Source organism: Pogona vitticeps, chromosome 5 (genome assembly GCF_051106095.1).
Source record: "Pogona vitticeps strain Pit_001003342236 chromosome 5, PviZW2.1, whole genome shotgun sequence".
NCBI classification, from domain to species: Eukaryota; Metazoa; Chordata; class Lepidosauria; order Squamata; family Agamidae; genus Pogona; species Pogona vitticeps.
Genome location: NC_135787.1, coordinates 10895430 through 10909807, shown reverse-complemented (window position 1 = coordinate 10909807; position 14378 = coordinate 10895430). Strand labels below are relative to the sequence as shown.

Sequence of the window (14378 nt, the reverse complement as noted above, 5' to 3'; positions counted from 1 at the left end):
ATTTTTGCAGAAACTTAGCTGGCATTTTGCCCACTGGCCATAGTTTAGAGGCAGGTTAGATTAACGGATGTCTCCACTACAGGTGTAAATTGAGGCTGAACGAGTCTTTAAAGCTACAGTCCTCTATGTACATTCCTGGGAGGGAAGCCCACTGAATTTAGTAGCATTTGCTTCAATCCTTAAAAAAACACTTACTAGGGGATCAGCCTCATTAAACATGGTAGGACCCTCTTCTACACAAATGTGTGTCCAGCGTCCCATTGTGTAAGTTCACTCACGTAATGGGAGTGATGTCATCATCATCAGCAGATTGATTAGCTTTTGACTTCTAAACCATCTTTCTCCAACTTGATGCCCTTCAAAATTCTTGAACTACAACTCCTATTATCCTCAGCCAATATAGCCATGTTGGGAATGATGGCTGTTGCAGTGAAACACATCTAGAGGATACTAGACTGAAGGAGGCTAATCTAAAACTGTGATATTTTGTACACCCAAATCAAATATGAATACATATTATCTCTAAATTCTGTGACAAGAAAAACATCTGGAGCCTCCAGAAAATTTGGATTACAATCTCAGTGGGTGTGTTGATTGTGAGATACATAGAGTTGTGATCTAAAGAAAGCACTAAAGTTGGGGGTGACTATAATATGCAAAAAGCTTTAATTTTCAAAGAGTTCAAGGGTTAACACTGGATTGTGCCTAAAATGAAGCTTGGGTTCTGGACAAGTAGCAGGCACCTCTTGGATAGTATCTGTGATGTCCTTGATATGGAAATAGGACATTATTTCTTTGGCTAACGAACCAATTTTGTTTTGCTTAACATTTGGGGTACCCTGGACTTTTGTAAAGGATACATCGTCTAAACAATCCTTTGTGCTTCTTAGGGAAAATTTTGCATGGTGTTACAGCAATAAATTTCCATTTAGATCTGAAACTTGCAATGAGTACCATATCTGGAGTATTGTCAATTTTTAAAATCTGCTCATATACACAGCAAAGTAAACTAAACTTTGTGTTTGGATACATGAGACGTTCGAGAATGCTGAAAGGATTCAGGAAATAATTGCATCCAGCTTTTTTCCCAAATAGGCTCCATGCTCCAGGAAGAATCTATAATCCTTGCTAGCTGGAGATACTTGCTACCTGGAAATTCAGTTTAGCATTTCATATAGTCCAGTGGTTGGGGTCTCAGATGTTCTGAGGACACAACTTTGAGAGTCCCTAGCCCACACAACTGGTGATCAAGGCTTCTGGAAAATGTATTCCTAGAATATCTGGAGGGGTGGCACATTAGGGAACTACTGATTTAGGGAAACATTGCTATTGTTCTATAGCAGGGCTTGAAGATTTGTGGTTCATCAGGCTTAATTAAGGTCCAGCTGTCATAAGCCGTAGGCAGTACAGCCCACAGGACTGTTGATGTTTGTTGTTCGGTAACATTTCTCAGCCTTGTTCTGTGGGTTTCCCTCCTATCAGAGTGTATGTTTCAACAAGAAGTGTATGGGATCAAAATTTAAAACCTGTAAAGTCTATGTATTTCCCTAGGCAGAACCTTGTTCTTTGACTATGAGGGTCAAAGAAGTCAAAAGCTAGAACAGTGGTTCCCAACCTTGGGCCATCACATGTTGCTGAATGGTATTGATCAGAATTCCCAGTCAGCATGAGCCATGCCCCAGAGGATTATCATTCAGTAACATGTAGGGATCTAAATTTGGGAAATACCAATCCAAGCAAGAAAAACAACCAGCTTGGAAAGCTGATGAATACATTAGACCTCTCCTGGGAAAGTGTGAATTGGAATTCAAACTCAGTAAACACAACACAAAGAGGAGACCTTTGGTCTAGATGGGTGGGATAGAAATCCAACCCACCCACCCACCCACCCACTCACTCACTCACTCCCAGAATCCCTGAGTTAACACTTGTTCAAATTTCCACTTCCCTAAGGAACTCTGTGTTACACCCAGTTTTGACTTAAGCTGATTCCTAGGTTTGATTTTGGGGTTGTTGTTTTCCCCAGGATAAAACAGAGGAAGCCCCATTGTGTTGTTTCAGGGAAAGGATGTGATTTAAATGGGACAGACAGATGATCATATTTGTCTATACACATGGAAGCCTGTTATCTGATCTCATAGTTGAGCATTAAGCGTTGCTAGAAACTGAGCGAACCTTTTGTGGAAGGAATGGAGGCGGAGAGCTTCTGATTTATAATCCAGGCCATATGTTTGGGGTTTTCCAGGGTTATTTGAAGAAACAAGAAACCACTTTATTATTTATGTTTCTTTGATTCCTCCCTGCTCTTAGCAGAAAGCCTCAACTCTATATAATTAGTGGGTTTTATGCTGTATATCTGTTGTTAGAGTAGTAATTAGTGTGTTTATTGGCATTCCTGACTTTTTCATATATGTGAGTGAATACTTCACAGCTACGCGTAGAGCTTCGGGTCTGGCGATTCCACAAATCTTCACTGAAAGCTTAAAACTTAAAAAGTTTGCTTTGAGATCAAAAGCCATTCTTTTATCTACTTCAACATTAGCACAAAAAACAAAGCAAAAACTTCACATCATCAAATTGGACTTGCCTTGGATAGCTGAGTGGGTTAGTTCTCTGGCTGCAGAGTTGGATTCTCTCTAGGGAGAAGAGCCAGCCTGTGTGGCCTTGGGCAAGCTGCACAGTCCCAGAGCACACACCCCCCCGCCCCCCCCCCAGAAGAAGGGAATGGTAAACCACTTCTGAGTTTTCGCTGCCTGGAAAAACTTGAAAAGGGTCACCACGAATCAGAAGTGACTTGATGGCACAGGATTATTGTGACAAACCCAGACCTACTGGGATCTGCCACACAGTTACACTAAGCTGCCACCAACCATTCCCTATAAAAAGTCACACAGACCAGGGATGGATTTTCAAACAATAAAAGAATAAGGTTTATTTTAAATACAAACAGGGTAAATAAACAATCAGGTGAATAAAATAAAGTAACGTGGCTTATTCTCACACACACAAGCATACAGTTTGGTTCACCTAGAACCTTTAACTTAAAGCACAGACCCTGAACCCATCAGTTCTGGCTAACCCACAGACACCTGAACTTATCAGGTTGGTACTCTGACACACAGTAGTACCCTGTCAGACACCCAGACTCCCACAACAGCTTCTTCTTCCCCAGCTGCTGCTTCGTCCCAACCCAGTGTCTCACAGTCTGTCTCAGCATCTCCCTCACCACACAGGCATCACATATTTATACAGTACAGCCCCTCCTCCTGATGTCCCGCCTTCCACTCCCCATAGGATGGAACTTTCCCTCCAAACCCATGACAGACAGGTAACATCAGTGCTGTTATGTAACACCTCCCCTCTTTATAAGTTGTTTTGTAGGGGGAAAGCTAAGGTGCTTTTCACCAAAAAACAACCTAGGTAAAATACACAAAAACAGTTATACATACCATATAATACTTACTTATCCTTACACTCTAAGTTAACCATAGCAATTATGCATTTAAACATTTACCATATATACAATACATCCATTTACCTTTATTCATACAAACCAATTCAAAAACAGGTACATTTTACTTTTTGTCATCATATATACACATAGTCCATGTTCTTTCGCCGTCTTCATTCTTCAGGTCTTCTTGACAAGGCGTCAGCAACACAGTTCACTGACCCTCTGACCACCTTCACTTCAAAGTCATAGTCCTGTAAGTTCAAAGCCCACCTCATAAGTTTGCTATTGTGGCTTTTCATTGTCTTTAACCATTGCAATGGTGAATGGTCAGTGCACAGAATAAAATGTCTTCCCCAGATGTAAGGCTTGGCCTTCTGGATCGCGTAGACTATGGCCAAACACTCCTTCTCCACGGTTGCCAAATGTCTCTCACCTTTTTGAAGTTTCCTACTCAGGTAGGACACCGGATGTTGGTCACCATTCTCATCCTCCTGGCACAGAACTGCTCCTACCCCGCTGTTAGACGCGTCGGTGTAGATGATAAACTCCCGGTCGAAGTCTGGAGCACGCAGGACTGGATAGTTGATTAACGCCTCCTTCAACCTCTGGAACGCCGCCTCACAGTCGCTGGTCCACGGGATGCGGTCATCAGCCTTCTTCCTCGTCAGATCGGTCAGCGGAGCCGCCATCTCGCTAAACCTCGGGATGAACTTTCTGTAGTAGCCCACCAACCCAAGAAATGATTTGACCTTTTTCTTGGTGTTGGGTCTAGGCCAATCACGAACAGCTTCTATTTTGGCCTCCAGGGGTTTTATCATTCCTCCCCCTACCATGTGACCCAAGTATTTTATTTCTGGGCTACCCAGCTGACACTTGCTGGCCTTTACTGTTAGCCCTGCTGCACTTAACCTCTGCAGCACTAACTCCAGGTGTATCAGGTGATCTTCCCAGGTATTACTGAAGATCCCTATGTCGTCAATGTAGGCCACTGTAAAGTCACTGAGCCCTGCCAAGGTCTGGTCCATCAGCCTTTGGAATGTGGCTGGTGCATTTCTGAGACCAAAGCTCAGGACTCGAAACTCATAGAGACCAAAAGGGCTGCAAAAGGCAGTCTTTTCTTGATCCCTGGGATCAATTCTTAATTGCCAATATCCCTTTACCAGGTCCAATGATGAGATGAACCGACAACCCCCTATGGTTTCAATCAGGTTGTCTAGCCTGGGCATTGGGTAGGCATCAGGAGTGGTTACACGGTTTAATTTCCTGTAATCAACACAAAACCTAATGCTCCCATCAGGCTTGTCCACAAGGACTATCGGAGAGGACCAAGGACTAGAAGAGGGGACGATTATGTTCTCCCTCAGCATTTCGTCCAGCTCCTTCCGCACCTTGTCCCTATAGGGTCCCGTTACTCGGTATGGGGATACTGCCTGCGGGGGTGCATCCCCTGTGTGGATCCGATGCATCACTCCCTTCACTATCCCCGGCTTGTTGGAAAACACCTGTTGATATTTACTAAGCAGCATTTTTAGTTCTTGCTGCTGGTCTTGGGTGAGTGCAGGACTGACCTTTACCTCCTCTGGGTTGTATTTTACTTCCCCTCTACCCTCCCAGAAGGGTAATTCAGCTTCCTCACTTTCAGCTGCTTTTATCGCGAATAAAACCCTCTGTTCCCCTCTGTAGTAGGGTTTTAGGGCATTCACATGAACCACCCTCCTTGCTTGGTTCTCCTCCTGCTCTATTAGGTAGTTCAGGTCTGACATCTTGGAAATGACCCTATATGGTCCTGCCCATTTGAGCTGCAGTTTATTCTCTCTGCAGGGCCTAAGCCAAAGCACTTCCTCCCCTGGGTCAAAGTGCCTCTCTCTAGCTTTATGGTCATACCATGTTTTCTGTCTGACCTTCTGAGCTTGCAGGTTTTCTGCTGCCAGCTCTAGATTTCTCCTTAGGTCATTCATCAAGGTGTCTATGTATGTCACAACGTCTTGTGGGTCATCCTGGGTGATCTGCTCCCAATTTTGTTTGATCAACTCAAGGGGCCCTTTCACCCCTAAGTGTGCAGCAGACATGTCAGAGTGACCCCTTTGTAAGATCATGGGGCGATACTTTTCAGGTACCACCAGCTGACTTCTGATCCCATCTCCCCCTTTTGAGATATTCCCCAGGGTTTCTCTATATAAAATCCCCTTTTTCTCCAGAAATCTCACTGGGGTTTCAGGTGTTAGCTGGGCGTCAGTCACCTGTTCAAAACACTTTTGGAGAGTGGCGTCTGCCTTCTGCTCCTGTCCAAATCTGCTGTCTGTGGTTAAGGTTTCCACCACAGCTTCTGAACTTCCCCCACCTGCTTCCGTCTCTGGCTCATCATTACCCCCCTGAACTGTCCCTGTGGTGGCTTGTGAGCGTGTAATCACTAGCACCCGTTTCACATGTTCAGCCAGGTCATTTCCCACGAGCACGGCTGCTGGCAGAGTCGATGAAATCGCTATCCGCCAATCTCCCCTCCAGCCTTGAAAGTTGACAGGTACCTCTGCTACTGGCAGAGAGATTATCTGCCCCTCAATCCCTGCCACCTTCATGCTCTCATTTGGGATTATAAACTCCCTAGGAATAATATCTGGATGGCACAGGGTTACCTGGGAACAAGTGTCCCGCAGCCCCCTATACTGACGGTCAAGTATTCCTACGTCCACCCCTGCTGTCTCAAACAACGGAGAATCTGTTTTCACCAGCAAGCAGCGCTTTACCTCTATAAGAGGACCATTTTCCTCAGCCTGCTCAGCATAGGTAGCTGTTCCAGACTGAGTAGCCATGGCAACAGGCTCCCTCTGTGACACTGAGCCTTGCTCTTTCTGGACACAGAACACAGCTTTTGGCTTGGTTCCACTAGACTCCTGAGGCACCATTCCTTTTAGCTGCTTTAATTTCTCACAATCTGAGATTAGATGACCCTTTCCCTGACAGAAATAACATTTTCTGGTGTATTTTGATTCTCTCTCATCTTGTTTTGGTTTTCCCTCCAAAATCTGAGGTCTTAGTTTCATGTCTGAGGGCTTCCCTTCACCATGGGCCCCTCCCCCTTGCTGGCTTTTCCCTTTTATTCTCAAGTCCAGCTCCTTTTGCTTGGCCTCAAACTCAGCCCTGATCTGTAAAATTTCTTCCTCAGCCCTTGCTTTTATCTCTTTTACTTTTTCTTCAGTCTTATCTCTGATTTCTTTTAATTTAATGTCTTTTTGCTGAGTATATTTTTCAAGATCTTGCTCACTTTGTCTGACCTGAGCCTCATACTTTTCCTTCTTTGACATTTCTTCCCCTGATAAATTGTTAATAAACTTATTTAGGAACTTCAATTCCAATTGTACCAGTCTAATTTGGTGTTTCAGTTCCATCTCTTTTATCCTCATGGCCATTCCCCTTTTCTTGGCATCTGCCTCTGCCTGACAGATTTCAGCTCTTTCTTTTCTTCTGATTTCCATTTCCCTCACCCTCAGTTCATGCTGTTGGGCTAGGAGTATTTTTCTGAGTTCTGGGTTCTGCTCTCCTGTGCTATCACCTTGCACTGAGCCAAATTCATCCTCAGAACCTTGGTCAATCTGGGGGTCTTTCACGTCCCTCATGTCTGCTACTTGGCTTCGAGTCAAGGGCATACCCCCCCCTCAGAACAGGCTGCTTTAAAAAGTCAAGCCTCAGAATAAAACGACCACTTTTTTCCTTTTTGCCTCAGAACCAGCTCTCCCTAGAGATTGCTGCTGTTCTTCAGCACTAAACTTGCAACAGTATCGAGTCAGAGCCTACCCCCCTCTGCTGGGCCTCTCAGCTGGCAAGCTAGCTCGCTGTTGCTACGCAGTTTTTCCTCAGCTTTTTCCCGCCAAAATCAGGCTGCCTCAGAGCACCTTAATCTAAGTCTCCCCAGTTGGCACGTTCTTCTACTAGTGCACCTCCCCGTGAGGTACACCTAGAAGATTACCTACGCGCCTCAGACTGTCCCTGACTAGACCCCCCTTGCTCTGGGCACACCTGCCAAGGCTTTGCTGGACCGCTGGACAACTGGACCAGTCGTATCCCACACGCTGGACACCAATCAATGTGACAAACCCAGACCTACTGGGATCTGCCACACAGTTACACTAAGCTGCCACCAACCATTCCCTATAAAAAGTCACACAGACCAGGGATGGATTTTCAAACAATAAAAGAATAAGGTTTATTTTAAATACAAACAGGGTAAATAAACAATCAGGTGAATAAAATAAAGTAACGTGGCTTATTCTCACACACACAAGCATACAGTTTGGTTCACCTAGAACCTTTAACTTAAAGCACAGACCCTGAACCCATCAGTTCTGGCTAACCCACAGACACCTGAACTTATCAGGTTGGTACTCTGACACACAGTAGTACCCTGTCAGACACCCAGACTCCCACAACAGCTTCTTCTTCCCCAGCTGCTGCTTCGTCCCAACCCAGTGTCTCACAGTCTGTCTCAGCATCTCCCTCACCACACAGGCATCACATATTTATACAGTACAGCCCCTCCTCCTGATGTCCCGCCTTCCACTCCCCATAGGATGGAACTTTCCCTCCAAACCCATGACAGACAGGTAACATCAGTGCTGTTATGTAACAATTATATATATATATATTATTGTGGGTGTGTCTACACCACACAATGATATTAGTTCCATACCACTGTAATGGTTGTGGCTTCGTTCAACAACATCTGTTGTTGTTGTTGGTTGTTTTTTTGTTTTGTTTTGTTTTTTTGCTTTTGTTCACAAGGCCTGTTTGGCAGAGAATTCTACGTATTTCACCAAACTCTTAAGTCCCAGGGTTACACAGGTTGGATCCATGACAGTGAAACTAGTGTCAGACTGATATAAACTGTGCAATGTAGACACATAAAGATCCAGTCCCTACCTTAATGGTTAAACTCGCTGTACTTAGAGCAGGGTGTCCAGCTTGGTAGTTGCTTTCTACACATTGAAAGTGATGCGTATGCGGTGAAGACATTGGTGCTCTGTTCATAGAGAAGAATGCCAGTTTTCCAAGGTCCTTGGTTACATGTAGAGCCTGCATAGGAGCATTAACGTTTCTGCTGCAGATTCTAGCAAGCAGTGACAGAAAACAGCATATGAGTGAATCCCCATGTTTCCTAGCTCTGTAGATGTATTCCGAGGGGGGATTCCAGAATACAGGAGGCTGGGGCTGGTTATGTGTTCAGGACCGTAAATGGTGGAAAGTGCTTCTGATAAAATTCCCTGTAAGTAGAAAATCAGATGTCGGGGCAGAGTGATCTCTCTTGATATTATTTTTTTAAAAAAACATGGAAAAATTTTCCCCATGTAGGAACTATTCAATTAGGCACTCCTCTGTTTTTATCCTGATGTAGAAGTTGATGTAGTACAGAAAAAGTTCTGTCATCTCTGTCTGGTCTCTGAGCAGCAATTTGAAGCTTGGCTTCCCCATGCATAATGAGTACTACACCCTAGCCATTACCACCCACCCCACGGTGCTGGACTTCGAGACCTCATAATCAAGCTGTGTAGCAAATTAGTCACACCCACAATCTCTGGCTTGCCTCCTACATTCCCTGTTGTATTTTCACTGCCTCTGGCCAGACAACTGAGCAAATGTACTGTCAAAATGTGTGTATAGGATTCCCCCCCCATGTGTGTGTGTGTGTGTGTGTGTGTGTGTGTGTGTGTGTGTGTGTGTGTGTGTGTGTGTGTGTGTGTGTGTGTGTGTGTGTGTGTGTGTGTGTGTGTGTGTGTGTGTGTGTGTGTGTGTGTGTGGGCGCGCGCTGTTTTATTTCCGGACTATTGTATTTCTCTTGTTTTTAATGTCCTCTTAGAATTGCTTTTAATTACACATTTTAATATAATATTTGTTTAATTCTTTAATATTGTAAAATGTATTGTTTTTATACCATTTATACTGTTTTTTTTTTAAATATTGTCAAGTTGTCTTGGATCCTTTTCTAGAAGAAAGGCAAAAAGGCAAAACTATTTTATTCGATTTTTCCCCCTCAGAACACTGGACGTCTTTGTCAGTTTGAACCAAGGACAGTCTCTCATCTCCAGTTCTTTGACCATTACTGCAACAACATGTGTAAGTACATGTCTGACAAGAGTCAGGATTAAATTATGATGATCTGGGAGGTGATGCTTCCTTTCTAAAATGGATTGTTCACAGGGATTGTCTACAGCAGTGGTTCTTAACCTTGGGTGACTCAGGTGTTTTTGGACTGCAACTCCCAGAAGCCTTCACCACCAGCTGTGCTGGCTGGGGGTTCTGGGAGTTGCAGTTCAAAAATACCTGAGTAACCCAAGGTTAAGAACCACTGGTCTACAGAGCTGGCTTTACCATTAGGCCTAAGACACACTGACCACATCCCTGCTGTTCATCCCTGTTAGAATAGACCCGTGGACATAGTGGCAATTGATAATCAGTGAATTCAGTAGGTCCGTTCTCTGTTTTAGACCAGCAAGAGTAAACTGGCCACTAGCTGTTATATACATATGAGGTCAATTTGCTAGGAAGTTGTGCAGCTGTCCATGGAGGTCTCCCTGCTGAAATATATCTCCGTTGCTTTAAAGATAGCAACACCTGTGTTGGCCAGTGGAACAAAGTACAGAGGTTTCCTATAATCTTGGCCTTACAGAACAAGACCCCTAAATGTATTGTGGTAGAAAAAGTCCAGCCAAAAGTTTAGGTTCTGCATCTGAAAAAAGGAAAATGTCGTACGAATTATCAAATAAAATAAATAAATAAATAAACAAACAAACTCCTGTTCCTCTGAAGATGCCGGCCACAGAGACTGGCGTAATGTCAGGAAGGACCACCTTCAGAACACGGCCAAACAGCCCAGAAAACCTACAACAACCACTGGATCCCGGCCGTGAAAGCCTTCAAGAATATATATATAAAGAAGAAATGGGACTTACCTGTTTTTAGTAGAAGCTAGCTCAGTGAGTTAGCTATCTGGTGGCAGAGCCAGAGGTTGGGAATTGAGTTGCCGTGGTGCCTAGTTTGCATGGCCCTGGGCAAGCTGCACTGTGCCAGGACGCCCTCAGAAGAAGGGAATGGTAAACCACTTCTGCATTGCCTGAGAAGGGTTGCCATGTCAAAATTCACTTGACAGCAATTTTTGGTAGCAAGGTGGAAATTGTGTTAGGATTTTCAGTCAAATCCTGTGCTTGTCTTTGTACATTTTGATGACTGAAAAAAAAATGGAAAGGAATATGTCCCGTTTATTTTTGTGAACTCCCACGTTTCCAAATATATAACATGAAACGAATCCCTTGGTGACCAGAATCAGCAATCTAACTTTTGGTTAAGCATCCTTATTCATTTGGTGTTTCACTGTGGTTTCTTTCATTCATGAACAAGAAACATGTTTGGAGATTTTCACTGGCACAAGGGAAGGGAAGGGAAGGGAAGGGAAGGGAAGGGAAGGGAAGGGAAGGAAGGAAGGAAGGAAGGAGGGAAGGAAGGAAGGAAGGAAGGAAGGAAGGAAGGAAGGAAGGAAGGAAGGAAGGAAGGAAGGAAGGAAGGAAGGAAGGAAGGAAGGAAGGAAGGAAGGAAGGAAGGAAGGAAGGAAGGAAGGAAAAGAACCAACCAACCAACCAAACAAACAAACAAACAAAACACCACCAGCAGTTCTATTGTTGGACATATGATGGTGAAATAGCTCCCACAAATTTCAGGCACCCAATACCTTAAAAAAAGAGGCTTTCTAATTATTTAAAGATTGTGCACAAATGAGTATTTAGCAAAATCCTATCCACATGTACTCGGAAGAAAACCCCCTCAGGTTTGGTATGACAGGTTGAGATTAGAGATGGGGATATGCGCATTCATAAATGAATATGAATATCCCCGTCCCAGTTGGACCTAATGAGGTTCCAGCCCCCGGGACCATCCTGTCCACTCACATGTCGCAGCATCGTGAAGGTCCCGCTCTTCCTACCAATGTCACCTAGAGCTGCTCTGTCTCCCTGCTCGGCTGGCCACTCCAGGCGGAGGGTGGGAGAATGAGTCTCCCTGCGTGACTGCTGAGTGGCCAGCTGAGCAAGGAGAGAGTGGAGCTCCATTGGTGGTAAGAGCAGGACCTTTGCAACGCTGGGATGCATGATTGGACAGGCCAGTCCCGGGGCCGGCCCTTATTAAGTCCAGCCGGGATGGGGATATTCGTATTTATTTACGAATATCCCCATCTCTAGTTGAGATTCAGTGTGTAAAGACTTACCTCCTGTACCAGTAAGATGTACAGACACTGCTAAGAGCAAATAAAAATTACATGAGGGAGGAGACAAATGTAGGCTGTTTATTCATACTTTTGAAATTGGTTTGTAAGCATTTCATTCGTGGTATTCTGAAATTGATTGCCTCAGGGCCAGACTGCAAGTAAACATAGAACCTCATTCTTTTAAAAACAAAAATCATTATTTCCTGAGTTCTAGCAGATTCACACAATTATGCCAGATTCTGGTGTATTCTCACAGCCTGACAGTTCAGATTTCTCAGTCTGAAAAGCTCAACATCAGTGTTATGGAGTTAGCTTTTTACCCCATAAATTAGAATCCTGAAATGCAGATGCTTGTTTTGAAGTTTATAATACAAACAGAATATTACCAATTTTTTCCTACCATTTTTTTTGTATGGTACATATTTGGTATATCTTCCAGTCTTGAAGAACTATTTCTTGTTCAGTGCTAGAAGAGAGCACAGTGCATAAAGAAAGAGACAGACTGAAAGGGAGATCAGTAACTTATAATTGCCACAAATAAGATTGTAATGATTATCTCTGCCTCTTTTTTTTCCATAGGCAAATGGCATTGTGGCCTTGATCGTAATACTTGTATTGTTACTCTTGGTAGCTCTTGGCCTTATGTGGTGGTTCTGGCCTCTGTGTTGCAAAGTGGTGAGTGAAATAAATTCATAAACATAGGAGTCACCGTGGAAATCCTGACAACAGATTTCGGAATTTTTTTTTTTTAAAAAAAAACATTTCTGTGTGGGGATAATTTATGATACTCTCTAGGTCACTGTTTCCCAGCTTTGGGGTCACCGGATGTTCCTGGACCAGAGTACTGTAGTGAATCAATACTGCCAATTTCTGGACTACAGATTCCATAATGCTTCATTTTGGGACCTCCACCTGAAAGACAAACATCTAAATGTACTTCACCTGGGAGAAAGGCCTGAGCTTGGAGGCTGTGCAGCCTAGTCCACCTAAGCTTCCCCTTCAGAAAGGACATTTCTTTCCTGAGGGCCTGTTTGTGAGGCAAATAATATTCTCATTCAGCAAGTAAAATTGATTAGTGAAGGCCTCTCTTCAGTTATCCTGTGCTGCAAAGCTAAACCAAGGGAAACCTGTTGTAAAGTCTAAACAATTTAATAGTAACAACAACAACAACAACAACAACAACAATGACGACGACGATGATGATAACAATGTGTTTCCCCAAAAATAAGGCAGGGTCTTATATTAATTTTTGCTCCAAAAATGCACTAGGGCTTATATTCAGGGGATGTTTTATTTTTTTTCATGTACAACAATCTACATTTGTTCAAATACAGTGGTGTCATCTTCTTCTGGTCACTTGTTGTTGTTGTTTAAGCATTAAGTCATGTCAGACTCTTCGTGACCCCATGGACCAGAGCACGCCAGGCCCTCCTGTCTTCCACTGCCTCCCGGAGTTGGGTTAAACATAGTCTGATCACTTAAGTAGGGCATATTTTGAGGGTAGGGCTTATATTATGAGCATCCTGAAAAACCATACTAGGGCTTATTTTCAGGTTATAATGATAATGATGATGATGATGATGATGATGATGATGATGATGATGATGATGATGATGATGATGATAATAATAATAATAATAATAATAATAATAATAATAATAATAATAATAATAATAATAATAATAATAATAATAATAATAATGCATTCCCTCCCCTTCCATTCTGCCTTTTTTTTTTGGCAGGCATCAGTTTTGGCTTCTAGTGTGTCAAATGAATTGGACATGCTGTTTAATTGTTGGCAGGAGCCAGTTGGTAATTTTTTTTTAATTTTTTGCTTGATCTGGAGTCCATATACACCACCAGGTTGTGGGTTTTCAGTTTTTCTTCTCTCTCTCTCAATCTCTCTCTCAAAGAGGGTTCACTGTTGACAGTTCCTTCTCTCTTCCCTGAATGTTAGAACATATGAGTGTGGCAGGCTGGCTCCCGACTCTGGTGCTGACATTTCTTAATGCCCATCTCGTTCAAACATTTGAAAAGTGTTAATGAGCAGATCAAAGGGACTGTTGCCTGAAGCGACTCATTTTTTTGGGTTTTTTTGTTTTAAGAAATAATAATAATATTTTTTTTTTTAAAAAAAGAGGAGAAATCGGCTGTTCTCCAAAATTAAGCCCTAGGGGTTTTTTTTGCTGTTAAGCCAACGCCAACAGCTCGTTCCTGACAATGATTTTAATAAAGCCAAACTAAATAAAATTGGAGATGGCTCAAACTCTGCATATGGTAAACAAAATGGAGATTTGGTCTCCGGAGCTCTTGGGACAGTATTTAAGGAATCTGAATTAAACACAGAAAGCTGGCTGTATTGCAATATTATGTCTTTTAACATCTGCAAGCTCTCGTGTTGCAGAAGCTGTGCGCACTCTTTTCTACCCAACAGATAAGGACGGGTCCCTTTACATCTTTTAAATTTGGAAGAAAAACTAGATCCGTATGAGTTCATAGGACAGTTCCTTCCATCTAGGCATGTGTGCCATTAGGAATTACGTGCCATAATGCTAAAATGAATTGGCTAAGGCAAAGCTTGGAAAACTAACAATTTTTGTATTACATCACCTAGAATCTCCTAGGCAGCATGACTGTTTGGGGAATTCTGCCTGGAAGGATACTGGGAGCAGTCTAAAG

The 14378-nt window shown here is 43.2% G+C and overlaps 1 protein-coding gene across 1 annotated transcript in view; it reads left to right on the top strand.

The window, feature by feature from the left end:
* The window catches only part of ANTXR2 (ANTXR cell adhesion molecule 2), a 147821-nt gene that overhangs the window by 62947 nt on the left and 70496 nt on the right, over window positions 1–14378 (top strand). Inside the window, exons 11-12 of the mRNA XM_073002039.2 lie at window positions 9481–9559; window positions 12279–12374. Coding sequence (XP_072858140.2) covers window positions 9481–9559; window positions 12279–12374 — 175 coding nt within the window. The remainder of the gene's footprint in view (window positions 1–9480; window positions 9560–12278; window positions 12375–14378) is intronic.